At 40.9% G+C, this 27,527-nt stretch overlaps 1 protein-coding gene across 2 annotated transcripts in view; it reads left to right on the top strand.

The window, feature by feature from the left end:
• nhsl2 (NHS-like 2) overlaps window positions 1-27,527 on the top strand; it is an 81,971-nt gene that overhangs the window by 36,430 nt on the left and 18,014 nt on the right. The window contains exons 1-2 of one of the 2 annotated variants that reach the window (XM_026328744.1): window positions 4,689-4,823; window positions 17,647-17,859. In XM_026328744.1, coding sequence (XP_026184529.1) covers window positions 4,799-4,823; window positions 17,647-17,859 — 238 coding nt within the window. In that variant the 5' untranslated portion in view covers window positions 4,689-4,798. Of the gene's footprint in view, window positions 1-4,688; window positions 4,824-17,646; window positions 17,860-27,527 lie in introns of those variants that run through there. The other variant, XM_026328735.2, reaches the window with a different exon arrangement.

The following is a 27,527-nucleotide window of genomic DNA, read 5'->3' as shown; positions in this document are numbered from 1 at the left end:
TTAATGTTTGAGTCAGTGTGGACAAGAGGTCCTAAAGGTGCTGTGTGTAAAATGGTGATGGCTGATATATATTTGCATATCACCAGATCCATGTGTGACCACTGAGCAAAGTGGGTGATACAGAAGACAAAGTGTGATACGGATGAAATTTGTCGTTTAATTTGGAGAATTTGTTGGACCAAAGGAAACCCCTAACTGTGCTATGGAGAACTTGTTGGACCAAAGGAAACCCCTAACTGTGCTAAATCTGTCATTTTTTGTTTACACATGTATTTACCACTGTCCTTATTGATGCACTGTTTCTGGACTACAACCAGAGATCTCTAGAGTCTCTAAAACGGTGCAGGTTGGTCTGTGATTTCTTCATTTGATTTTTTTTTTTTTATTGGAGTCTTAATTTCCTCTGATCTGTGCCGCTGTTAATGCTTGCTTTGACTGCCACTTTCTTCTTCTTCTGGTTATTTTCCTTTCATGTCTTCAAGAAGAGTTCAGCTTTTTACTTTTAATCATCTCATTGCTCAGTCGGACGTGTTTTCATCTGCCGGTTTCTCTTTCATTCTTCGTCCTTTTTTTTTTTTCCCACTGTCTCTTTTTCCTTCTTGGCCATCTTTATAACTTCACTTTCATCTCTTGTTTTATTAACACATATGCCTTTTTATCTCTTACTTAAGCTGGGATCAGACTTCAACATGTAATTGCTCAAAAATTGCTCAAGTGTAAGAGGGTGAAATGACACTTTATTGTTTCATCCTGGGTAGTGTTTGCCTTCTACTGCTACTACTGCTCCAAGGACAGAAAGACTGTTGACCAGCTTAGTCTCCCTCCATGTATGACGTGACAGTTAGAATTTTATGGTTGTTGATATTTCTGACTCCACAAATGGATCTGTTTTTCTATTCCCCTGGTCTAATCTCCTTGGTCAGAGTCAGTAGTTATTCAGACATTACTTGGCCAAGTCATGGCAATAATTTATGGTGCCATTATTTCTTAGCGATTGCTTGTTTAGTGCTTTTCTCATCTTCCCCTCTTCTCTTTTCAGCAAATTTTTTTTTTACCCTTTTCTCTCATTTGTCCATAATTTCCTCTGCTTTTAGTCTTCCTCTGAAGCATGTACGTACAAAGACACACAGAATGTCGATTAGTTATCTCTCTGTTACGGTGCCTCTGTCTCTGATCTCGTCTGCTGCTATGCAACCCTTGTAGTGATCACACAGCAACACGTTCCCTTTGTTCCAGGTTTTATGCTCGAAAATCCAACAAAAATTTTTTTTTGACTACCTTTCTTCCACTCCATTGTTATTTGTTCTATTTTCATTCACTAAAAAGCATGCTAAACCAACCGTACACCCACATGCCGAATGTGTTCATTCATATATTTTCAGATAGATGATGTCATTCTCGGCACAGCCAGCACCCTGCAGCAAGAGAGAGAGGGAGGTAGAGAGAGGGCTAGAAAGAAAGGGAGGAAAAGATAAGGGGTGTGTGTAGAGATAATTGGATGGAGGCAAGGAGGAGGGTTTGGATAAAGCGGCTGAGCGATCTGAGCCAAGATAAGATTAGAGAAAGTGAAGCAAGAGACGAGAGGGATGAGAGAAAGAGCAGGTGTAGAGAGCGAGGGACGGTTGATGGAGGGAGAAGAAGAAGAAGTAGGGGAGGAGGAATGGGAGGAAACAGGAAACAGTGCCCGGGAGTGTGTGGCTAAGGCTGCTGTTGCCATGGCAACCATACAGGTGTTAAAGCAGGTCAATTGAATGCCAGTTCGGCACTCTGCCAGTGACCAAGCATGTGTGTGCGTTTGTCTGTGGGCACATTCATTAACAACAGTGTGTGTGTGTTGCCTACTGATCTGTTTGCCTCGTTGTGGGCGGAGTCATATGTTAGGAGACATCGTGTGTGTTAGTGATGACATATTGTGACAGCAGCAGGAGGAAGTCATTCTCTGGTAACAGTTTTATCCAGTGAGCATTTCAAAGGCAGCTGAGACGGAGGCTCTGTCATTTATAGGTACAATTAAGACTCATTTTTCTATGCAGCAAGCAAGAATCCTCTTTTTTTTTCTTAGTTCCTAACAGTATTCAGGAGCACTTCATAGACATGCTTTTATTTATGTCTAGACAGAAAAGAATGGGGGATTTTGGAGAATTGGCGTTTGTGAAACAACTTTTCCCAGCATTGAGTTTAACTGGTCAATGTATTATGATCATCAGTAAAGAACTTTGGCTGGACTTTACTTTACTTTATCTAATCTCCACCTCAAGCAGCTACAGCAATAAAATGCCTGATGCATCTCTAATGCAATCTAGTCTAATCTAATAATACATCACTCACATGGTCCCATCTTCTGTAGAGCAAATACTTTGAGTTAAGTAAAGCAACTTGATAAAACACAGCATAAATGCAGATTGGGTGGGATTACAGGCTGTTATAAGCCTTCATCCCTCTTCTTGCTCACTTTTCTTAGCAAACGATTAATGATAGTGTTTTTTCTTTTTATACTTAATGTCATGTTTAGGATAAACAATTGTTCACAACCAAGCACAAAAATGAAAAAAGTAGCTCACTGGGTGCCAACAGGTGTTAAACTGAGGTAAATAAATTTTAAACAATCAAACTATCAAAAATAAAGTTTTCTGTCACAGCAAACAAATGTGTGGGTGAGTATTATACTACAATGCACCTTCAGTAAGTGCATATTTCTTCTCTTTGTGTTGATGTCCACAAATCACATTTGTAATATTTGTATTAACATGACTGTAAGTTTTAAAATGTGTGATCTCTTACTTATTTAGGTTGCATAGCACTGTGTATGGTCAGTTTTCTCTTAGGCCTGCAGTAAAACACAGTCAGTGCTTCTGTGTTTTTAACCTTCATTTTTCCCAGGAAGACTTGCTGCGCAGCCCGACATCTCCTCCAGAACTGGTATTTTTCTGCACTGCTGTGCTTTAAATCCAGTTTCATAGGAGTCAGAGAGCACCTGCAGTCCTAATAGTGACTGAGCAGCTTTTTGGGTGCTGTCCAGAGTTTAGTGTCTTGCTGAGAGGAGCGTTAGCTGGTGTATTGTAAGGTGAGGAGCACATTAATCATTCACACTGTCTGTAGTGGAGATCTGCAGACTCAGCGCCCTCACAGTCCCAGGTTGGCTTCTCTACCGCTTTGGCTGCCATGGCTTCCAGAAATGATCGGATATTCATAAACACACACTTCACATTGACCATGAGCTGATAGTGAATATCCACATGGACACTGACATTAGACATCAGGATGACAATGACATCATTTCACTGATTCACATTGGTGGAAATAGTCATTTTGTAACATGCAGCACTTTATTTTAAATGATAGTGGGTTATTTCTTTTTTGGGAATGTGTAACTCCTACACCTTCTGGGAATGCAAGCACTTAGCGATGCTTATGCCACACACACCCCCAATGCTCCCCAATGATGGATGAAGAAGTATCAGCTTATATAAAGCAAACGTGTTTGTTTCACAGTGAATTAATTTTATCTGCATCCTTTATTTTAAAATGTGCTTCAACAGCAGCGCTAACACTCCCTAACTTTTCACTTGGCAAAGTTTCAGAGCTTGGACCCTGCACAGAAAAACACTCTGTGCCCTTTGACCTCTGGCTCTCTTCATAACAACCATCAGATTTATTTTGCATGTGAATAAAAGAAAAACGTCAGAAGTGTCCATAAGTGCTGCACAGAAGCAAGTAGTCATGCACAGACCAACACATGCAGTATATTTTCGTGTGGTTCAGCAGAGTCTTGTTTTGGAGCCTGCAACATATTTAGGGTCGGCTCAGTGTTTACAATTGCAAGCAGCTGGAGTGTGTGTGGTTACAACAGTCAACTTTGGCCAGTAACATCTTTGGATTTCTGTATTTTACTGCATGTATGTTTCATGTGTTGTTTTAGTTCGTTCTCAACTGAGCAGTATGCCAAGATTAAAAAGATTTTAAGGTAACGTTTCAGCTGAGAGAGATTGAACCTTGCCATACCTTATTCACAAATCTGCTCACACACACATTTACACACCGTATGAAAAGTTTAAACACAATGTGTGAGTGCTGTTGGGGCCTCTTGTCACCTCCAGTGTTTTCAGGAAGTAAATGTTGAAAGGAAGGAAAGGAGCCGGGCAGCACCCACAATAGATGAAGTAAAGGGAGAGGGGGGCAGAAAACATTCAAATGTAGATGATACTGTATGAACTAGATCTCAGTTGCGTTTAGTGTCCTACTGCTGTTTAATTTCTAATATGTGGTTCATAATTTATTGTGGTTTGATTAAAACCATTTAAATTGTTGAGATACTGGACTGTGGATGAAGCATGTGAGCTATCCCCCAGGCAATACCTTTATGGTTAGTTCATTCCCATCACTTACTGCTACCATTTATCACCTGACTGATCTCTTTAAAACTTTGCAGATTCCTGTAAGGTGAGAGCTGCAGGGGAGAGAAGGGAAAGGGAAGTGTTAGCAAGGGAGAGGAAAAAAGAAAGGGGGAAGGACAACACCCGACAACAACTGTTTCCTCCCTTTCTCTCCTCTTGCACTGTAAAAGAAAACACGTTTTTATCTTTCTTGCTTTCTTTCTTTTCCCCCTTCTCCCACCATGTCTTTTTTCACCCCTCTCTCATTTTTGCCTGCTGACGCTCACGGCCGCAGCCTGAATGAGTCACTGGGTTTACCTCAGAAGGCAGCTGGCCTCTCCTCCTCCTTCTCCTTCTTCTTTTTCCCCTCTCCACTTTTCATTTTGAGCTTACATGTGTGTCGGAGGGAGTTTAGGAATAAACTCATGGAAGTTTTCTGGGTCAGACCAGGTAAGAGACGCTGGGAATATTGTTATTATTTTGGGTTGGAAATGAAGGAATCTTGATTTTATGGAAGTTGGAGAGGGAATGGAGTGCTACTGAAACGATAAGAACAATCCAAGAATGTTACACGTGAGCATGTAGCATGTATTTTTATTAGCAGAATTTCTTTGTTTTACATGTGCATCATGTTTTTATTATTGGATTTTATATTTTTGAGGCAATATTCAACATTCATATTGTGTTATAAACCATGCAGGAGCATCACAGGTCGTGGTTAATCTGAATCTGTGTGTTGAGATCAGATATGCACCTTTTCACAGCTTTGACAAGGAAAGGAAATTTCACTGTAGCATTTCAGTCTAAAATCAAGTACTTAGTAATTCACAGGTTTAGAGAAAAGCTCTAATAAACAGGATAATCATAACAGATAAGCAGCTTTACGCTTGGAAAAATTCACAGGGAGTGAATCTGCTGGTTGAATAAGTGGTAAATGTATGGTCATGCTTGAAATTTGTTTGCAGACTGGCATGCAAAACAAATCGATCGCTTAGTCTGTGTGTGTGTGTGTGTGTGTGTGTGTGTGTGTGTAAGCTGTTACCTCTGAAAGTCTTTTCCCTGTGAAAAAATCTTGACACATCGCTGTTAAGGTGCCATAAGGGCAGCCGAGGTCATCTGTGGGTGTGTGTGTGTTGCTTAATGTCCCACACACACACATACTGGTTTGACTATACTGCTGAAAGTGCATTTTGACTCTGGTGTGGTCACAGTGTGGTTTTCTTCTCAGCTACAATGGTTTCCAATGGAACAATTATTCTAATATCCAGTACACACACACACACACACACACACACACACACACACAGCATTTTTACACTCCACTATGGAAAAATGAAAGAAGGCATTAACCGTAACACACACAGTCGTGCTAGGCAACATACAGTATTTGACATGTTTATACATCATGTTTCCACAATAGTCTATGCATATCTCTTATCTCTCACTCTCTCCCTCATTGTGTTTCTATATCCCTTGCTCTCTCCCCCTGTTGTCCAATTGAATATGAAAATGAAAGGCAAAGAAATCAAGCCTCATCAAATTTTTATGCAGATGAGTTGCTAAATGCGGCGCCTCAGTTGTCGGATCGGCTTGGCTGTGATGTGTGATGGTTAGAGTGACGGCTGTGAGCCTGAGGAGTGAGATGGATGGGGAGAAGTGAGATGGAATAACAGAGATGGAGGAGAAGAGGTTGAAGGGAAACTCTAGCATTTCTTCAGCTACTTTATGGAAATTGAAGGGGAGGTGACACTTTTTGATCATGTATTACTTTTTATTGATAAAAGGCATGCTAGATCAGTATATGAACTTGAACTTCAATTTAAAGAAATACATATTTAAATTGTTTTCTTAAGATAAAAACATTATACTTTTCTATATTAAAAATAAATTGGAAATATATTTCAAATACATTAGACGATCAAAAACAGATTTGAAATGAGATTATTCAGAAATGTAAACTGAGCTAATATCCTCCTTGCGCTAGAGTTATTATTATTAATAGTAATTGTATCATTTCATATTAGTGTCATGTCAAATGAAGTCAAACTTATATAAATTGCTTTTAATAAGATGTTTTGTTACAGGCTCATCAGATAATTGTAGCACTGTTTCGCCTGTGCTGTTTGTGTTTATTAGACCTGTCTGTCTGGTGAAAGGGAAGGAAACAGGAAATAGATGAAGTGCTGTTTCCTGTCAAATTCTCCTCTGGGACAATGGCTCCTGGAAGTAATCTGGCCGAGACAGCACAGCCCTCTGGGGCCAGTGTGTGTGTGTGTGTGTGTGTGTGTGTGTGTGTGTGTGTGTGTGTGTGTGTGTGTGCTCTTCTGTGTCTGCTGGCTGGTGACATAAGGGGAGGTGACGTGTGCAGCATCAACCCTCCAAGAGAGGTCGAGACACATACATACACTGACACACAGTGGGAACAAATCTGAATGAGAGACAAGATGAAAAGAAAACACATTCTTTATGAACAGTGCTGTGAACGTGAGCAAACTGGGAGCTGAATTACGTCACCAGCAGGCTAGGACTACAGGAACTGGTGCCAAAACAAATGTGAGTGCCTGGCAGCTGGCGATAAGGTGGCTCTGGGGATTGTAGTCTGTTCTGACAGATGAGACTGACTGCCAACGTGGGCCAGACAGGAAGTACAACTCTGGAGCTAAAGCTACAATACCAACATAGTGATCATTATAACAAGAGATTTAATTTGCAACTGCAGAAATCAAAAGCAGGCTCTCCCATCATCATCACCTCATTGCGCTCTCTGCTCTGGGCTGTCTCAATAAAACAAACGTAAAAATCAGTGTGCACATCTGTTATCCAGTTGTTTGCTACTATTGTAATAGAAAATCATCCACCTCATTGTTAATGTGTTGGGAAGTTATGTATCAAAAGTTAAAATTCAGACTAAACACAAAGGTGCCTACAATGTCAACACTTCCATCACTGTATTTACACTAAGAAAACAAACTGCACTTCTGCTGTGAGACTGGCACAAAAAAACTTTACAGAAGTGTTTTGTAAAAGTTAAATATTGGAGCAGGATTACAGTTTGTTGCATGACAGAAGGCCAAAATAAAAGCACAGCTCTTCCTGTTAAAACAGTATGACTAGTGCTTACTGTGGATTGTTGCAACATAAAATATTAAAACACTGCAAGTGTTGTTCAGCATAAAATGTTAACACATCATGCATTGTGCTTTTGTTGTGTAAAAAAATAAATAAAATACAGGCGCACTCCGCCTTTAAGTTGTCAGGATACTTGTTGTGTGCTGAGATATCTGCCATGTTAAGTGTTGACTTGTTACATCGTGTTACATTTAGGAAAAACATTGTCAGTTGGAAAAAGGATTTACAGCCTGCTGCTGTCCTACTCCTTTTTCTCTCTGCTGTGTCCCTGTCTTGTAACCATTTTCTGTCTTTTTAAACTTTTATTTTGAAACTTGATGTAGCAGGGTGACTTGTGCAGATGTTTTCCACTTAGATTAGTAATGACAACTGTTCTGACTGTGTGTCCCGGTGTGTGTCCTGTGTACCACAGGGTGTGGGTGTGTGAGAGGTAAAGTGATAAAGGAAGATTGATGGACTAGAGCAGGATGAGTGCGCACTGACCTCGGCTGATGGGGTCAAAAGGTCACAGAGAAGGGCCTTGGCAAAGAACACACAGTGAATGAGTGTGTGTGTGTGCGCATGTGTGTGTGAGAGAGATAGAGTGAATTGGACAGGGATGCAAAAATGAACAGGTAGACCCACTGACCTTGGAAAACCTGTCTGTTTTCAGCAGTGTTTTTGACCACTGGGGCGAGTAGAGGGACACATACTGCACACAGATATACAAACTCTTCATCTGTTTCTCACTCTTTCTCTCTCTCTCTCTCTCTCACACACACACACACACACACACACACACACACACATATATATACAAACAAACTTCCTGACCCCTGGTAGAAGGTGGCAGGATTGCAGGTCCTGTCCTGCCCAGTGATATCTGCTGTGTGCGTGTGTGTTTTCAATCATTGAGATAAATAATCAGTGACTCTGTGGGTGTGTCTGTGTGTTTGGCGTCTCAATTTACAGCTGCAGTCATAAAAGTGACAGACATTTCATCATAAAACTCTGGATATGAGTTACACCAGTGTTGAAGCTACATAGAGGGCTAAGTGAGCAAGTATGTAAATAATGCATGTGCTGTAGGTTGTTCAGTTGACAGTTAACTCCATCATGTGTTTATGGTAATCACAACATGGATGTGTTACTAATGTGTAATAAGCTGTTAAAAGTTCCAGGCAGCACCTTTAAACGGTTCTCATGCACAGAGTCAGATATGTGAGTCAGGCTGCCGCTGACCTCATTTAGACTCGATGATAAGAGATTATCGCCGAAGGAGAGTTTTAAGGGGATCTGAAGGGATTTTCAAGTTTGTAGACAAATTAAAATAAAGCTCATATTTGGGTCAGGAAGCTCAAATATCACAGAGTCAGATGCTCATACACAGCCAGCGGTGCGGCCGCAGAGAGTGAATGACATCAAAAATCAGGAATCCTGCTTTGGGGAAGAGGTTTTTAACTTGGAGGTTTGACTGTCTGAAATCATCCTCTCTTTCTCTTCAGATGGATTGAGCTCAGCAGTATTTTTTAATGAATATAACTCCTCTATTGGCAGCACAGCATATCAGATCATTGTGGGTTTAGACATACCACCACATAATACTGGCAAATCAGCAAATTTAACCACAAGTAATGTTGCTCCACTGTGGAGGACTTTGTGTCCAAGACAGATCAACTCAGATTCACCATATACAGTGGATAGTGGAATAAGTCACAGAGGTGCAAGTAAATTTATAGCTGCACTGAGCATGTCTGTGTGCATCAAAGATGCTGATCAGAGGTATTTCCAAAGATCACAGAGCTGTAGCTGTGTGTAAGTCAGATTTTTACCCTAGTTTTGAAGACCGTGAATGTGTGTTAAGCAGGTGTTGACATCAGTCTGCTATTAAATACTGGATCTTATGGTGAGTCATAACATTTCTCTCAGTGCACAGTTTCTATTCAGTTAACTGCTCTGTTATGCTTTTATAAATAACTTGTGTATGTAAAGGACTAATATGCTGGGTCATCCTGCCATGGATACAATAATTTAGCTTTGTGTGGTTTCACTGCTGAGATTAGTTGTGCACTGTAGTAGGGCTATAAATGCTCTATTGCTCATTATGGTATATTGGGGTAGCAAAATTTATTTTCTATAGATTTTTACAAAACAAAAGTAAATAAGCATTGCCAGTTTTTACATGGTAGAATTAATTAACAAGATCCACGTAAGATCTAAGACTAAAATATGCATTTGCAAACACAGTCACATGCACAAGTAAATCCAGTGTGTGAAGCTCTTTGAAACACTTAGTCATTCATGCTTCTCTCTGGGTGTATGAGCACCTGTTTGTGTGTGTGAATCACATGTGTCACTGCAGTTTCCCCGCCAGGCTGATTTTGGCTGTATCCACGGCAACCACAGCATAATAAGAGTGTGTGTTAAAAATAATGGTTGTTAATTTCAAAGATACACTGTCTCCACGAGGGCAGTTTTGGGAGGCAAGGCTACTATTTGTGTGTGTGTGTGTGTGTGTGTGTGTGTGTGTGTGTGTGTGTGCGCGCGTGTGCGTGCGTGCGTGCGTGCGTGCGTGTGTGTTCCTGGTGGTGAGTCATGTTAACTATCTCCTTGTCCGACTAACCATCGCAATCAAAGTGACGCAAATCTCTGCGTCAGTAATTAGCATAAAATTGGATCTTTGTTCTTGTTAGCAAACATGGTTGAACACATCCGTCTCTTCAATTAGGCCCCGACTGACACACACATGTGAAATACACGCTCATCCAGCAGGAAGATGAAATCAGTATGTCAGTATGTTCAGTTACTGATGCGTCATTTTAGGATGGTACATTTCATTGTATGCAGGCTGTATACAGGTATACACAAGGGCACACACACACACACACAGACACATATATTTACATTTCATTTACATACACACTACAAAAATGGCCATTTGGCATGTCAGCTGTATTCTCCACAGTTATAAGAAAAAAGGAGGGTGAGGTTGGGAAGCTCAAAGGAATAAGGCAATGATAACAGCGAAAAAAGGAAAAAGAGAGAGAAACAAGAAGTGGGGAGGAAGAACTGTGTGATCTAGGAAATAAAGGATGAAATCACATGAGACATGCCAAGAACTAAGAAGGAAGAAGGGCAGTGATTTAGAGGAAGAGCAAGCAAGAGGATGAACCAGTGAAAGGAGGGATGGGGGGAATGAATTGTGGCTCATGTCACTATAAATTACATCCAGGGTCGAATCACTCCAGACAGCAGGTCTCATCGTAGAGCTGTAGAACACTTCTGTTTGCTTCAAAGCTGATACAGCTGTACAATTAGACTGCAGTGACTGGTGCATATTGCAGGGACTGTTTTCAGCTAGAAAACAGATTTCAGATTTCACAGATTTAGAGAGGCAAATATTCAGATTTTAGAGTCTGGATCAGTTTTCAGAATAGTTGCAGATTCCAATCATTGACTAATAATTAAGAATACTAGATATGGGTTTTGTGTGATTGTGAATGGGCTGTGACTACTCCTAAAAAGTCTTGAATGTGTTTATGCAATTAGTGTCTTAAGAAGTAAATCCCTTAATTAAAATCATGACAGAAACACAACATGAATATCTGATGTCTGAGTTGGTGGCTTTTTCACTGTCGTCTGTGTTTTGTAGCAGGTTCTCCTGAAGGGGGCAGCACTGAGCTATATAAAAGTCAGATTCTGCAGCAGTCAGAAGCTGCATGTCTATCTTAAATAACACCCCAAAACACACATATCTTATAAATGAATTACATGTGTAACAGTTAAAGACATTCATACACTCAAATTTCTGCTGATTGAACAGTTGTGGGCACATTAAATAGCGGCCTTTACCTTGCTTGGCTAAAGCTTTGTCAGATATACTCAGCAGCCACAACCCACACAAGGTCTTTAAAATATATACTACTTCATACTGCATGGCTAAAAGTTAATGGGCACACTGGGTGAAAACATACTTTTCTTCATGGATTTCCCATGAAATTAAATATAATAATAAAACAGTCACCTTGATGATCAGTAGAACCAATTCGTACTATCAAAAGATTAATGGATGAATGTGATTGTCCCTTGTGATTTGTGGGACCTTATAACTTTACTTTGAACATAACAGGAGGCTTAGCCATACACTAAAATGTATCCACCATGACACCGACATCTACTAGGCCAAAAGGAAATAGAAAAAGCCTTTGAATGTTCTGATCTTTAACAGAAAGATGAACTTCCAGCTTTTAGACCTTCCCATTAACAATGACACGTTTTGTTTTTAAATGTTCCCAAAGCTGGAGGTGTAGAGCCGACTTGTTTTCCATACAGTGTTCTGGATAGGAAACTTGTGGCATGCACACTACCAGTGAAGGGGTTTTATTAGTAAGTATAAGTAAGTTTCTTCATTAAGTTCCTTAAGGCTTTATGACTTGATATTAAAATGCAGTCTGTAATGAACTCATACAAGCTGATTAGATGCTATTAGGAAGTAAGGAATGAAGTGAAATGATTAGATTAAATGTTCTGTTTTTTTTGTCTTGTTGGTTGTTCCAGTGTTCTAACCAAAGTACTGGACCAAATTATGATTAATATCATCCTTTCCAACACCGTCCTGTCTTGACTCACCCTGCTTCATCACTGGTCTGTCATAGAAGGAAGTGACCCTGGCTTCCTGTGCACCTTTTTGCACTTCAGCATCTCTGATTTACACTCAGCTAATTGCTCATTTATGCACCAGGGTGTGTGGGCCACTCTGGCACAGGCAGAGTCATGATGATTGGTATAAACAACACTTTAAATAGCTAAACCATGTGTCTGCGTGATAGGGATTAGTATAAGTTTGTTGCTTGCTATTTTGGATGTCACTCATACTGTTTGACTTCGCTGACTTTAGCCCCATATGTTTTCAGCAGGTATTTTCACACTATATAAGCCCTGGTGCTTTATTACCTTGATAGCAGAGTTTACGCTGACCTTTGTTTCACTCAGTCGTAGCAACAGAGGTCAGTATGGATAATGTCGCTGCTCAGGAAGCCTGGTTCATTTTGATAACAACACCCAGAGGGATGGCTAATGTTCAGTTTAGTCTGTAAATCTGGTTTACTGCACAGCTTTTATTAACCCAAAGAGAACACAGGCCCTGCACACATGCACTTCGTTTTAGCCTGGCTTTTCACTGTGCAGTGATAGTGTTATTTAAGATAGATATAAATGAGTCTGCTGAACACCAGGTTAATGCTAATAGCAGCTCATAAGCCTGTCATTCACAAATAGCTACATATTCATACCATACACAGAAACACACACACACACACACACACACACACACACACACACACACACACAGGCAGACAGGTGGGTACTTGGTGTACAGCACAAGCTCCATCATCATTTCCTCACCAGTGTGTGAATGATACACAGAAGTATTTTTATCATGCATACATGAAATCTGTGCAAGTATGTGGGTGATGGCTTGTTTACCCATTCATACGTGTGTGTGTGTGTGTGTGTCCGGTGATAACAGCTTGTCTAAATCTGTGTTGCCCCTGCTGACACACCAACGCACACAGAGGGGAATGAATTAGTAATACACCTTGGAGAAAAATAACTTCATACAGCACCTTGCTAATGCAACTGTGTGTTGGTGAATGTGTCAATACATAGTAGGTGTATTGTGAAACTTCTTTTGCTAGTTTTTATTGTTTCTATATGCAGGCGAAGTTGTGTGTGTCGTATGATGGCAATATAGCGTAGACCGTCAAATGTTTTCAGGCCTGAATGTGTTGGAGAAAGAGACGTTTTGTGTGTTTTGTTTCAGTGAGGATGGTTGTGCCATCTCTCTCCCTCTTGTGGAGAGCCATAGTTTCACTCAGGTGTTTTCTCTTCGTCAGCTGAAAGTACCGCCAGGTGTTTCCGCCTCTCACTTCTCTGTTAGTCGCTATCTCTCTTTCACTTGGTCAAGGTTAATGATAGAGGAGGTCACTCTCTCAACAGTTTGCCACAGATGCAGGTGATGATTCACCATCATCCCTTTGCACTTGAGTGGTTGCACCCAGGTGTGTATGCTGCAAGGGTGCTGTCAACTTTGACTCCCACTTGCCTCAAACCATACCATTTATGACACTATGGAGATCCTAAAACAGTGCCACCATGTCATCTAGGTGGTACATGCCAAGCTAAATTAAAACACTCCACTGCACTGTGGTGAACTGTGAACTAGTAGATGCTTCAGTCAAACCTCTTATTCTGTATGTAGTGTAACTAACTCACATCTATACAGGGTTATTTTTTTTTAGTAAAATCTACATCAACAGCAATTCAACAGAGCGTGACTGTGAATAACCATGTTGGCTTTTTTGGTGCTTGAACATGTGACCACCCTGCATTTCTTTTCAGAGCCATCTTTTTCTTTTCTGCAAAAGGACTGTGGAGGTTGAGGTTTTTTTTTCTCTTTTCCTAAATATGCCCAGTGATGCCCAGAGGCTTCTGCGTCTTCTCTGTCCAATCCCTCCATCTTCCTTCCTTTTTGTGTCACCGTGGTTACATAAGGGAGCAGAGAGAGAGAGAGAGAGAGAGAGCGACATCTCCGCTGAGGAGGGTGCTCTGTGAATATATGAGCCTGTGTGTGTTTGTGTGCAGCTCAACTTTTAATCAAGAATTAGGCATTAACCTCAAAGGAGACATGACTCCCTACGGACTCATCTGTGCTTATTAGCAAATGTTAGCAAGCCACCATAGCTGCCTTCATTCGCCTGTTTCTCAAGTGCAAAAACAAACCTTTTTGAATTGTTCAAGAAAATTTTATAAATATTTGCTGCATATTTCTTCATCTTTATGGACACATCATGGACAGTTGTTGTTGGCTCCAATGGAAACGTGCGACGTACCAGCAGTTGATGTGTTTAGGACTTGAACCTGAATCCTGCGAGGCTTCCAGTCTGTGAAGAACCTTGTTAGACAGATGATGACTCCGTGCTGTGTTTATGTGCAGTGAAAACAGTGAGAAATCCCTAGCACACATTCACAGTAACAGTGATGCCTCAGAGGTATGATAGCAACTAAGGTAGTTAACACACACACACACACCCTCTCTCTCGCTGTTGTGTATACGCAGTCATTTGTGCCACACTTTCAGAAGCACCTGAGGCACATATTACTTAACTCTCACAAACACACACACAGACACACTCACCCACACTTATCATATATTTAACTTTTTAAAATCCCACATCTTAAAAAACTCTGTGTTGGATTTTCAGTTGTGAAGTTGCAGTAGCTACACAGTATGTCAATCTGAGTATCTGGATATTTAAGCTATATATTTAAGTATGACTTTACAAACATGTATTTTGTCTGTGATCCTGTGGAGGTCGGTGCCACCAATCACTCATGTTTAACACAGCTGACTTGATGCCCCAGTATCCAAGATGACCTTAGGGTTTCATTACAAATAAACAGGTTCCAAATCCATCCTATGGTTCCTATCCATGGATAATGGATGGAACCAGTTTCCCGTTTAGGTACTTATTCTGCTAAGAGCAGTATTGCATCCTTCTTATTCTAAACAATGAGAAAAGGAATCAGGCATTTGAAAAACATGACCCCACATCCCAATTTGTTCAGAAAAATATCACAATGCTAGCTTCTTTTTTTTTCGGCAGTGGCAAAACAATCTATATTAACTTTGTATTTGTGCAAAAGCAGGTGTGTATACTAAAATAAATATTTGGTTAAAAACATGCCTTTGTTATGCATCAGCTTTATAATTTGCTTTAATTCAGTGTAATATATTTTAGTGATAAAAGTATTTTTCTGTATATTTTCAAATGCCAACAACAGCTCGAATCCTTTTGACAATTTGAAGTTTTGCATACAGGATATAAAGACATACTCTTGATTAAATTAACTCACTTCATACACTAAGTACTGCCAAAGTACTTACTGTTTGAAGTGCTGCAGCTTAAAATACTACAGGCTGCAAATGAGTAGGATCTATTGTGGTAGCACTAATTTCAAACACACGTTAACTAGTTGGATATTTAGCTTGTAGTGAGAATCATGGTGCAATTCATACATCCAGGAAACACAAACAACAACAAAAAAAAAGCAAAAGGAATGAGTGGTACTCTTCCTTAAGGCTCCAAATGAAAACAACACTAGAACAGGCTCCGTGGGGAGAATATATGTCCGTTCTACAGTATGTTATAAATCATGCATGATTGCCTCTCTTCTCCTCTCTGCTGCTGTTGCTAACTGATGTGCTCGTCTGTATCATAACCAGTCGCTCTCACTGGTGGAAGCCGATTGTGTGAAAGCAGCTTAGGAAGATGAAGCCGGTAGCTGAGGGTGAAATTGCGATTCCATACAGTATGGTGGGTTTTGTGAGAGGAGACGGCTGCTTCAGAGCAAACAAGACGTGATAGTGCCGGTGGATTCACTGCAGAATAACTGTCTATCTGCAAGGAACCAAGTGTTCTTTCAATTTTGACCACATCTTTTTCAACAGTGCTACAAATCACAAAATAGTTTCAGGCTCTCACACACACGTTGGAGTTTACATTTATATTTACAGTATTTGCTGTTCGGGATCTAAACTATTTATGTTATTTATGTATTACTGCAGTCAGACTTTCCCTTTTATGTTGTCAAAACACAGTAGTAGTTGCTTTTCAGGTCATGCGTGTTACATGACTGTAGCTGTTTGTGTTCATCTCTACACTACACAACCCTGCTAATTATGCTCATATTGGAATATTACACAAGAGGCTCGGCTACACTATTAAACATAATCAGTGATTTAGTATAATCGTCCATTATGAAAATGAAGTTTAGTGAGTATGTTGAGTTATTTTTAAAGCAGAACCAACTGCTGACGTAGCTACTGGACAAATACTCATGTTACTTTTGTGATTAATGCCAGTTGTCTTCTTTAATTGACCTGTGATCGACATCAGACCCAGTAAGCAGAACGAATCAGTGTCTGTGCTCGCTCAAAAACTTTGTGTTTCTTTAAAAAGCCCAACTGCTCGGTTGGATTGTGCCTGCTGTCACATTCAGGGTTTCCTGTGTTTCTTAGTCACGTTTTATCAGCTGCTGGATGTGTCAAATTATTTCATCAGCACTGATTCATGGCGACGCCTCATTCATGTCGACATTGAATGGCCATTTGCGATCGCCCAGGATAATTTGTTTTGATTGTCTGTTTGTGTTGGAGGGTTGATAGTGACATGGGCCGACGTTTCCCTCCCTTTTTTTCTCAGTCCTTTTCTCCTTCTCTTACTCAAATCGCACAAATTCCCTCCTTTCGGCCTTCATTCCTTCGTTCTCCTCCCTTTTGATGTCACCCCTCTTCTCCCTCCTCCTCCCACTCTTGTTCTTCTTTCTCTCCCTAATGCCACAATCCCTCTTTGTCTCTTTCCTCTCTCATACCTCCCTACTCTAATCCCTACTTCCCCCCCTCTCTCTCTTCCAGTGACGGCCCCTCTATCTTCCTCCCACTCCTTTTCCCTCCTAATTAAGTGTCCCCTCCCTCTGTTTCCCCTTCAAATTTGTTCTCTACCTCTGTCCCTTGTTTTCTCCTTAATCCTTCTTTCTTTCTTTCTACCTCTGTCCCTCCTTCCTTCTTTCCTCGGTCCTTGTTCTCCCTGACAACACACTGCGTTATGTAATCTACGTCTCTGGGTATTAGCTATGCAAATTCATACATTTTTATTTACATGTCTTTTTTTCTCTCTTTCTTCATTCCTTTTTTCTCCTCGTCTCTCTCTCTCCATTCTCTTTCTGACTGCTTTTCTGTTTACTCTTTCTTTCTCTCTCCCTCCTGTTCTTCTCATATCATTTTCTTTTGTCCCTCTTTTATTCCCCTTCCCTCCTCCTTTCCCTCCCTCCTGTCCTTCACCTTTCCTCCCCCTTCATCCCTCATTCTCATCATTCACCTTCTTTTCCTTCTTTCCTGGCATCTGTTTTCCTCCTTCACTTTTCTCCTGTTTTTCCTCCTTCTTCTTCCCACCTTGCTCTCAATAATCTCATTTCCCTCCTTTTTTTCACTTCCTTCCTCCTCTCTCTTACCCTCCCTCTCTCCTGCACTCTCTTTCCATCCATCACTTCCTCTCAACATTTTTTCCCTCCTCCCTCTCCTCTCGTTTCTCCCTCTTTCCTCCAGCGACCACTGGTCTAGAGGTGGAGAGCGGCAGGCGCGGTGGCAGCAGCAGCAGCAGCAGTCACGGCGACGGCAACCACAGCAGCAGCGGCGGCGCGGCCCACTTCAGGTCTCCATGGCAACAGAGCGTGAACGTGTTCGGCTCGTGGAGCAGGCCGGACTGTGTCGAGGAGCTGCACCAGCAGGCGCAGCTCAACCTCCAGAGCTTGCTGCAAGGTAAGGATGGACGGAGAGGGGAGAGAGGAATTGGATGGATGGCAGGAGTGCGTGTGTGTGGGCGAGTGTGTGTGTGTTTGTGGGGGGGGGGACTGAGTGTGTGTGTTTTGAGTAGGTGGGAAAGGCGTGGAAGGAGAATCGAAGGTGGGTAGGAAAGTGTTTACATGTGTGTGTAGCTTTAGAGCTGCGTTGATATGGGTGTGTGCTGGCCGCCTTAAATCTTTGCGTGTTATCATGCAGATATGCTATCTGAGAGGGTGTGTGTGTGTTAGATTTCCCCTGATAGTGTGTGTTTACATTGTACTGTAGTCTGTGTGTGTGTGTGCATGCAAGCTCATGGGAGCACTGCCGATAGTGTGTTGTATTCACCTTGCAGCTGTGTTATTTAAGGTAGTATTAGTGATTTTGAGCATGACTACTAGAAACGATAACACTGAAATGTTTGACTGTGTGTGTGTGTGTGTGTGTGGGGGGGGTTATATTTCTGCAATGTGTGTGTAGTGTGAAGCATTCATACATGCATGTTTATATTTTAGTTAGTAGTCAATGGGTGCAACTCCTTTTTTTAAGGTGGAATGCTGTCATTCTCATTTTAATCTCTTGTTTATGCTGCTCTGTAATCTTCGACCTGTGTGTATATGTGTGTGTGTGTGTGTATGTGTGTGTGTGTGTATGCAAATTAGCGCTCAAGGGACTGAGGGTTTCCATTTGTTCTCGGTACCACTGTTTCTCTCCGTATGCATCCCTCTCTTTCTCTCTCTTTCTGTGACTAAAGCTGTCGCGCCCTTTGCCCAGCCTTCCCATTAAAACAATCAGAGAGGGTTTTTAGCTGAATGAACAAGAGGGGAGCTGAATGACAGCGTGACAACCTTGAACAAACTACTGAGGGAGGGAGCGAATGAATGACCGTCTTCAAACATCACATTTTGTATTTAGGGGTTTACGTTGCATTCATTTTACAGCTTCAGAGTTAGGGTGAGGATCAGGCATGTTACATTTTTCTTACTGTCAACTAATTTAATAGAAAAATCAAAATCCACACTGTTAGTAAGTCTTCTAATATTATTTGGATCTTGAGCCTCTTTGACACAGAGAGATAAGAGATATCAGGTCAAAGCGTATTAGCAGGATCAGTTCATGAAGAAAAATGTACATCAATGTACAATGTACACAATGTATGACCAGCTTTATCCTTTACTTCACTACCTGAACATCACTTGTTGATCTTTTTAAACGATATTTCAAAATGTAGAAGATGATGAGTTTGCACTGTATTGACCCAGGAGATGTTTGTGTGCAGCTGTGGTTTGTATAACCTATATGTGTGTATTAAGGAAGTTACTGTGCCAGATGGGCTGGCATCTTGTGTATAATGAAAATAAGATGGATGGATATAGTCGTGGGTGGACAACAGCAACGACCGTGTGTGTTTGTGTGTGTGTGTGTGTGTGTGTGTGTGTGTGTGTGTGTCCATTCATCTTTTCTGTCATCCGAGTTCATTTATGCCTCTCTTTGTGCTCTTCCCTGTGTGTGTGTGTGTGTGTGTGTGCAATGAGCGAAATGTCCGTGTGTGTGTTCTGTATATTTTCAGTTTGTATACCAGTGTCCATTTGTGTTGCGTGTGTCCATCTGTTTAGCTGTGTGTTATATAACACTGAAGCAAGCAGCTGTACTCTCCCTCTCTGTGGCCATCCTCACCAACAATCTCCCTCTGGCCTCAGCTCAGTAAAATATTCATATTCTTTCCCGCTCCTCAACACTCTGCCCTCCATATTTATGAAGCTGGCTGTTGTCCTCCTGTGTTAGATGGTTTTGCTACGTTTTCTGCTGAGATTCTTCTCCCCACGGCAGCAAGATGTGTGTGAGATTTCTTTCCCAGTTGTTGCTAAGTAGGCACCAGTGAAATCCGGCCAGTGTTCCCTGTCATCACCAACACCCCGACAGAAAATGATCAGCACACTGGGGTTTCTGATGGTCTGTTTTGTGTCTCTTTTATGCACAGATACTGTATTAGTTGCTTTAATGAGCAAATTTGTTTTAATATGTAAGTCTTCGATTCTAATTAGAGTAGTGCTTTAATCATAGGTACGCCTGATCGCTTACATTCAGTTCTCCAAACTAAATGACATAATATGACGTTTGTCATTGCTTTTAGTGTTTTGTGTCGGTGCCGTCCAAATCACTCTGATCTGTCATTGCTGTGGTTAAGCTCCGGTTATGAACACATAGTCTTCTTACACTGGGATTTGCTTTTTGATAGACATCAAACACATAATAATTATTTTGTTTTGCTGGCATTGTTCAGGTGAATATTGGATATTCCCATTTTATAAGATTTGCTTAGATGCAGATTGGAAAAAAAAAAAGAGGAAACAACATCGTCTTTTACACATCATTTTCCATCACAGATTGCAGATAAATTTGGGTTCTTGCTGCCTCATAAATGGGAAGCAAGTGCAGCATTAGTTTATATAATGTGGGGAAAAAAGAAATATTTAATCATCTTTTATGCTGGGTCTTGCAGTATGTGCAGCATACAGTGAATGTGCTACAATTTGTGTCACTATTCCTTTAAAGGCCCAGTATTAATATTTAATGATGTTTTGACGTATCAGTGGCTCCGCTGTGTGTGCGCGTTAGGCTGTGCCGTCATAAATCTACTGGGCCCCATGACAGCCCTAACCTACGATACCTTAACACTCGCCTAACACACTTTTAGAGAGCCCCAACTTGTTTGACCTGCAAGCTCTTCAGTGTCCCTACTTATCTAGTCCCACTAGTCCCAGTCTGTAGGTTTTGGACAGGTCAGGTCCTTTTCATCTGGCTTCCTCACATCAGGGTCTATGGATCCTCATTAAGATCTAATGCATCTATGAATTGTTGTGCTCTAATCCAGAGAAAGAAAATAAGAAATTTTACTTTTAATTAACAGTAATATTTTTTGTTGTCAGTACTTTTTACTACAAGTCTACAACACAAGGCCTGTTATTTTCCTACAGATTTACAACAATGACATCTGCACATTTTGTTCAAGTTCTTTTTTAGGGTTATGTTAAAATATTCATATGCTGCTCTGTGGTAGAAATATATATTATATATTACATATTATATATTTAAAGCTTAGTACTTCAGTGATATATTGTCCTCTGTAATGGTTGATAATAGAAAGAATTGCACATCACTTTTGTCCCTCTCCTTCTAACTGGCTTTGCTTCTCGTCTACATCTAACGCTGCCTTTAATGTGTTTTTGATAAGATTTACAGCAGCCAGGTTTGCATTGTGGATTTTTTTCCCCCTGCACTCCATTAATCAACTGCATAATATTCATATTTTTCCTTCACATTAACAGTGAACTTTGCATTTGAAGTTTAGCTAGTGTCATCCATTACAGCCAGACCGGCTATTTGCACATACTTGTTCTGTAATTTTACAACAATCCATTAAGCAATGCTCCAACATTCATACTTTTCCACCTCCTCAACACTCAGCATATTTCAGTGACATTCTCTTTAGCGAGCTGTAGGTAGCTGTGCTTTGGACAAATTCACATATATTTGGAAAGTAATTTCATTGTGGTCCTGTGACTCATTTGAATACACAATTAATACTCAGACACAATACAATTTAATGCAGCATTTTTTTTTAATCTGTATAATTCTGCTATTTACCTACTATCTGTTAGTTTGAGTGTTTTGCTCTTCCATTACCACTGAACTGATGAAATCTACCATTGAAGAGGGCCACTGGTAGAACTTCATTGGAGAAAAACATGTTAAGTCACCTGATGCAGCTTTATCAGTCATTGTAGACGTGATTCTAGCAGGAAGATGGTCAGGAGTGCTATAAAGGAATATCCTTATCTGTCCAGTCAGGTTTGAAGATAGACACTGAGTAAATGAGGATAAGAGCTAGGTCAGATCTGCTTCAGGGCATTTGGTGGGTGAAGGGCTTTTGAGATGTGAAAACACACTGACGCTCTCAGTGATGGACAGCAGCTCTGAACTGTCATCTAAGCTGCTGCTGGTGACCCTTCCCCTAAACTCAGTCAAGTTGTTTTTGTGTGTAACCCTAACCAAACCTTAACCATAGTGTGGTCACATGATTAAAAAAATGACTTTTTAACAGGGATTTGTGAGATCAGTGTTGGAAAGCAGGACAGTTTTGTCCTTAGGTTGAAGACGGACTGTCTTAAACAGATTTTTTGTATAGATACACGTTACTGGCTCTAACACACACTTTCAGTACTGCTGAGAGTGTCACACACCAGTAAACCTAAGTAATGGACGTCAACAGTATTACAACGTTATCAGACTTAAGCCATTAACATGTTTAAAAGTAACTGAGTAAAGCACAAATGTCAGGGCATGTCAGAACTTGTTCAGGGCCCCAAAACACCCTCAGACCCCAGACGGGTTAATGCATAGAGGTAGATAAGCATTAGCTGTCGGCTCAGTTCAGTTGTTTTATTTAAAACTCAAGGCCAGAATTAGACTGCAGAATTAGCAGTAGCACGTCAGTAGTCGACACCTTCATAATCTTATTTGAAGTCTTTATTTCCTTTTTTCTGTGGATCAATAAGTTTCTTTTTTTGCCTTTATTTGATAGGACAGTGGATAGAGACAGGAAATTAGGGGAGAGAGCAAGGGAAGACATGCAGGTTATATGACGGCCAGCTCAGGAGTTGAACCGGCGTCCCCTGCGTACATGGACCAGCACACTGCCGCTACACCACCAGTGGCCCCCAATAAGGTTCATTTTATCCTACCTCGTTTTATCTCACATAGCAGCACTCCCCACAGCACGGAAAGTGCCCGAGCTGCAACCTTTCTCCACCGCGGACAATGCAAGGTGACGTGATGTGACCAACCGAACTTTAAAATGTCAGGATAACCCTTTAATTGTGTCAGAGGAGGTGTGAGTCAATGCTGGCTGCGAGACAAACAGCCTGATAAAGTTTCCCTGTCATCACCAACTTCACTATAAAATGTCACAGCGGCCTTTTAATTGTGTCAGAGAGGACCCGAGTCAATGGGTGCTGTAATGCTTGCAGGCTGATAAGGTTTACACTTCATCGAACAGGTGCAGTATTGATCAAGTGGAGGATGCTGATGCAGGGGAAACAGTGACAAACACACATAGAAATTAATTCCAAAATGTTCATCATTTTCTAAATTGGACTTCAACTTCAGTGTATGAATAGCTATGGAGAGACTTTGAATTCTTTCTTTTAGCAGCAGAAAGACTTCATATACAGTTGCTTTGTTGTTTGCATTACTAGCTGGGGGAGTTTTTAAAGATCTCAATCAGCCAAACACTCGCTATCACCCAGTTTCTTAATGTTTTGCTATAAATGGACTGAAAGCTTTTCTCTACTAAGGTTCATTTCAATTTAATTTTTCTCTTCAGTCGCTAAATGACTCTAGTTGACAGATACTGTACATGCCAATTTAAATGCCTGTTACAATAATTTTATGCAAATGGTTTATTGCCACTGTATTGAACTAAAACAGGCATTTAGCATTTTTGGACAGGTTTGGCTCACAAATAGAGAGCTCCACCGAGTCTTTGTTGTCATAATGAAATACAGCCTGGAGCAGTATCTTTGACAGTGAAGGGAGCCCGTTTTTAGAGGATTTATAGATAGTTTGAACTTTTAACGCTCATTGACCTTTTTATTTTCTAGTTGTCTGTTTGCTTCTCAACCACGAAATATTGCTGTTCTCTTTGGGAGAGTCAGTTTGGCCCACTCTGTCTTTTTCCAATTCGCTCTCTCTGCAGAGCGTTTCATTGGAGTGACATTGCTGTGAATCAGGCAAGACAAACTCGTCTGTCTTGTTTCTTTCCTTTGAGGAAGATTTTCAAATACAGACTGAAGTCTGCACGACGTAAATATCCCAATTCAGTGGTCAACCTGTCAAAACCTCAAATGAAGCTGGTGCTGATCAAGCAAGGGGCTGAGCTGACAGTACACTTAAGGTTAAGGGGATCTCATGAGTATAAAGTTATCATTTTAAATCTGTAAAAGGCTAAAAAAACTAAAGAACTGTACTCACAGTGTCCTTGAGCCAAGCACAGCTGCCCTAGAGGAAGCTGTGAAAGAGAACAACTTAGTGACAAGGCCTCGTAGGTGCACAGTGATTCAGTCCAAGTATTTGGACTTCCTTGTGGAATCGGTCCAAGTGTGCTTTATGTATTCTGGCGTGTCATTTATCTGGCTTCTAAAGAAAAGGAGAGGTAGAGGTTTTCTACCAAGTGACTATTTGATTTTCCCTAAAGGTTAAAGCAATGCACTATAGGTTTATGTGAACAACTCTCTTTTACCCCTGTCCTACACATGTTCCCACCTTGTGTTGATGGACAGATTTAGGCCACCACAGGACCAAGGTAATTTGAAAAAGCAAATCATCTGAACTTGGATTCTGTAGGATTCCTAGTTCAGGGAAAACATTTCAAGCCAGAAGAAGAAAAGCAAGTTAAAGGTACCACTGCTAACCACTGTACTACCCGTCTTGATTCCCTTGAAATGGAAACAGAAATAAATCAAAACTCCAGAACTGATTTCTCTCAACTTCTTTCTCACACAGGGAATTTTACAATAAATTATCTGCAAATATTCTTTCATAGTTAAAAAGAATTACGACCAAAATTTTGTGTCTTCACAAAAAAACCCTAGTTACTGGATCAGAACCCTCCATGTGGTTTCTCATGACCAACACAAAGTAGGCCGCTAACCGCTAAGTCTGTCCTTCTAGGTCACAACCATCCATTTTCAGAGTACACACACTAACAAACACCAGCCCTTGTCCCTGTAATGGATTGATCAATTGTGCATGTTAAATCACAAGGACAAAGACATGACATGAATATTGTTGCATGCAAACACACACACACACACACACACACACACACACACACATCCATGTGCACGTAGAAAACAAACACTCTGGCTGTGGTGAAAGAGGGGTATTGTTAATTTCTGTCTTCCCCCTTCATCATCTTAGAGGGGAGAAGAAAGGGTGACCCAAATTTGACACGACCGGCGAGCATTTTGTAAAGGGTGGTTGGCTTAGTCTGTGAGTGGGTGAACTGTACACACACAAACACACGCACGTACGTGCATGCACACAGTGACACAGCTCTCAAGCACGAGTTGTTGAGGGATCATGAAAGTTAGCTTATTTGCGCAAATGTCCACACGTGAATCCATTTTGTCATGCAAGAGTGCACTCATAAACACCTGATACAGGTGTATCATAACACATAAACACCTCAATGAGAGATCCACGTGCACGCACCCACGAGATGCAGGTTAGTGATGCGTGAGCGCTTGGCTCGCTTGTCTGGACAGAAGGGGGGTAGTCCTTAACTGCAGTGTGTGGGTGTGGGTGTGTATACATGCATTAGTAGGAGTGCCCGGCATACCTTTACACCACGCACACCAATAGCATCCCTCCTCCCCCTCCGTCATTTTCCCACCCTGCAGTCATGTGGCTGAGCTGCACTCAGTGGAGCCTGTCTGCTATCTGAAGCATGGATCTACACTGTTTACCTTCGCTCTCTTTCCGCTTTAGTGCTGCTGCTTGTTGGACTCTGCCGGTCAGTGCACAGGCTGTAGTGGCTGCTGCCAAACTTTAAGCTGTAAGTGTTTTAAATTGCTATTTAAATTCTCACTGTAGGCAGTTGAGTGAGTTAGTTTAATATCTGTCAAAGCACATGTAAAATGTGCAGCGTTAGAAAGTAGAAGTATGAAGTACAATGACCTCAAGATTGCAGTATAGTTACATATCACTATACTTTGGTATTTCTTTCTAATATTTTAGAGATTCTGATTATAATTTATCAAAGAAAATTAGAGGTTGCCATGTTGTGGTATGTTTTATCTTCCTTTAACATAACTTTTCTGTACCTGTGTCGAAGAATAATTTTGCATTTTGTAAAGTATGCTTTCAAATATGTAGTTACAGTTTGTAACTTTTTGTATGACTAAAAAATCCCCCCCACACTCTTGGATGTGAAATTGCTCAGAAACATGCGGGGTCCTATTTTTATCTTCCAGTCACCCACCTTTCAGTCCTGAGCCAACTCAGACATCATCGCCTCCCCTGTTAGCACTGTTAGTTTGAACAGATTGGATCTCACTGGCATTATGGTGTGTGAATTTTCGTTCCTCCTCCTCTTTTCTCCTCCTACTTTGTCTTTTTTGGTTTCTTCTTAGTCTTGTTTCTTCTTCTTCTTCCCCTTTTCTCCCACATTTCTCCTACAGCTGCCTTGTTTTGGCCTTGTTCTGCCTCCTTTCTTGTCCTCCCCACCTACACCTTCTCCTTCTACTTGTCTTTTTTGACATGTACATCTTCTTCTGCCTTTCCCTAATCATTTGCTGCTTCTTCTCCATGTGTCCCTCCTTCATCTTATTGCTGTCTGTTAATTTCTCAGCTCTGCGCTCCTCAATTTTCTCTGTGCAGTTCACCCCCTTTTATCTTCCAGCTGTTCTTTCATGTAATCTTTCTTCATCTGTCTCTTTATCCAATTTAGCCTCTTCATTTCTTCTTCTTCATTGTTTTTTCCTCTTAGTTCATATCCTTCCTTTTTTATCCTGATTGTTCTTATTTCTTCTCCATCTCTTTTATTAGCCCTCTCCTCTTTTTCTCTTAGTTATTCCTCACCCACTTGCGCCACTGATGCCTCTTTTCTTTGGGCCTCTGTGGTCTGGATGAGGCAGGTTTTGGCCTCACTCTTTACTATCAATTATTTTTACCACTGCAAAATAGACACTTCTCTATCATGGTCCATGGATAGAAGCAGCCAGGGACGTGCCTCCTTAGAGCAAATGTCTACAAAGGGAAATGCCTAACAGCTTTCAGAGGGATTGGCAAATGCAGTGAACAAACAAGTTCTCAGTTTATTATGGCATCGTTAATATTTATGAACAAACTTTTAATTGAAAACAGAAGAGTCTGGTTTTAAAGAGAGAATCTGATGCACACCATTGCTCCTTCTGAAGAATATTGATAAGAAATAATATTTGTGAATTAAATTCAGCGTTGATAGTGTTATTTAAATATGTGTATTTTGCAATTATTATGTAACAGTGTAACATGATGCTCATTGGGATTAATGAAAACATTAATCCCAACTGGTTTGGTTAGAGTGTGTATAGAAATGCTGACGTCAGGCCTGGAGAGGATGGCAGGATGCTTAGTCAGATGCTGTACCCCGTTGCCAGCATGTCCCTAAACTTTTCTTAAACTTAAAGGAATTTGCATCCAAGCCATCAGAACCTCTGCAGGGTCTTGGCCACCCAAGCAGCTCGTGCCTTGCCTCATTCCTCGCTGCACTCTCTTGCTTTTCTTTTTCCTTTCTTTAGCTGTTTGTATTTCCTGCATGAAAGAGAAGAAAATAAACAATCTAAGCCTTGTCTTCTGCAGCAAACAAGGAGCAGCATACAATGTATAATCCTCATCTTGTGGAAACATTTCTCCATGCAATAATGAGTCAATCCTTAAGTTTATAAAGCTCTGTAAAAGTCTACTAAAATAACCTCTAAAACGTGCAGTGGCTGAGCTGGAAATGACAACTGACACACATTAGCACATCATCTTAATCCATGCTGAAGGTTTTGGTGTTTGTAAAAGCTGTCCTGTGTTTTCTCTGAAGTCCGCCCTCTAGA

Source organism: Mastacembelus armatus, chromosome 18 (genome assembly GCF_900324485.2).
Source record: "Mastacembelus armatus chromosome 18, fMasArm1.2, whole genome shotgun sequence".
Lineage (NCBI taxonomy): Eukaryota > Metazoa > Chordata > Actinopteri > Synbranchiformes > Mastacembelidae > Mastacembelus > Mastacembelus armatus.
Note: the sequence above shows the minus strand (reverse complement) of the source record. Positions and strands in the feature narration are given on the sequence as shown.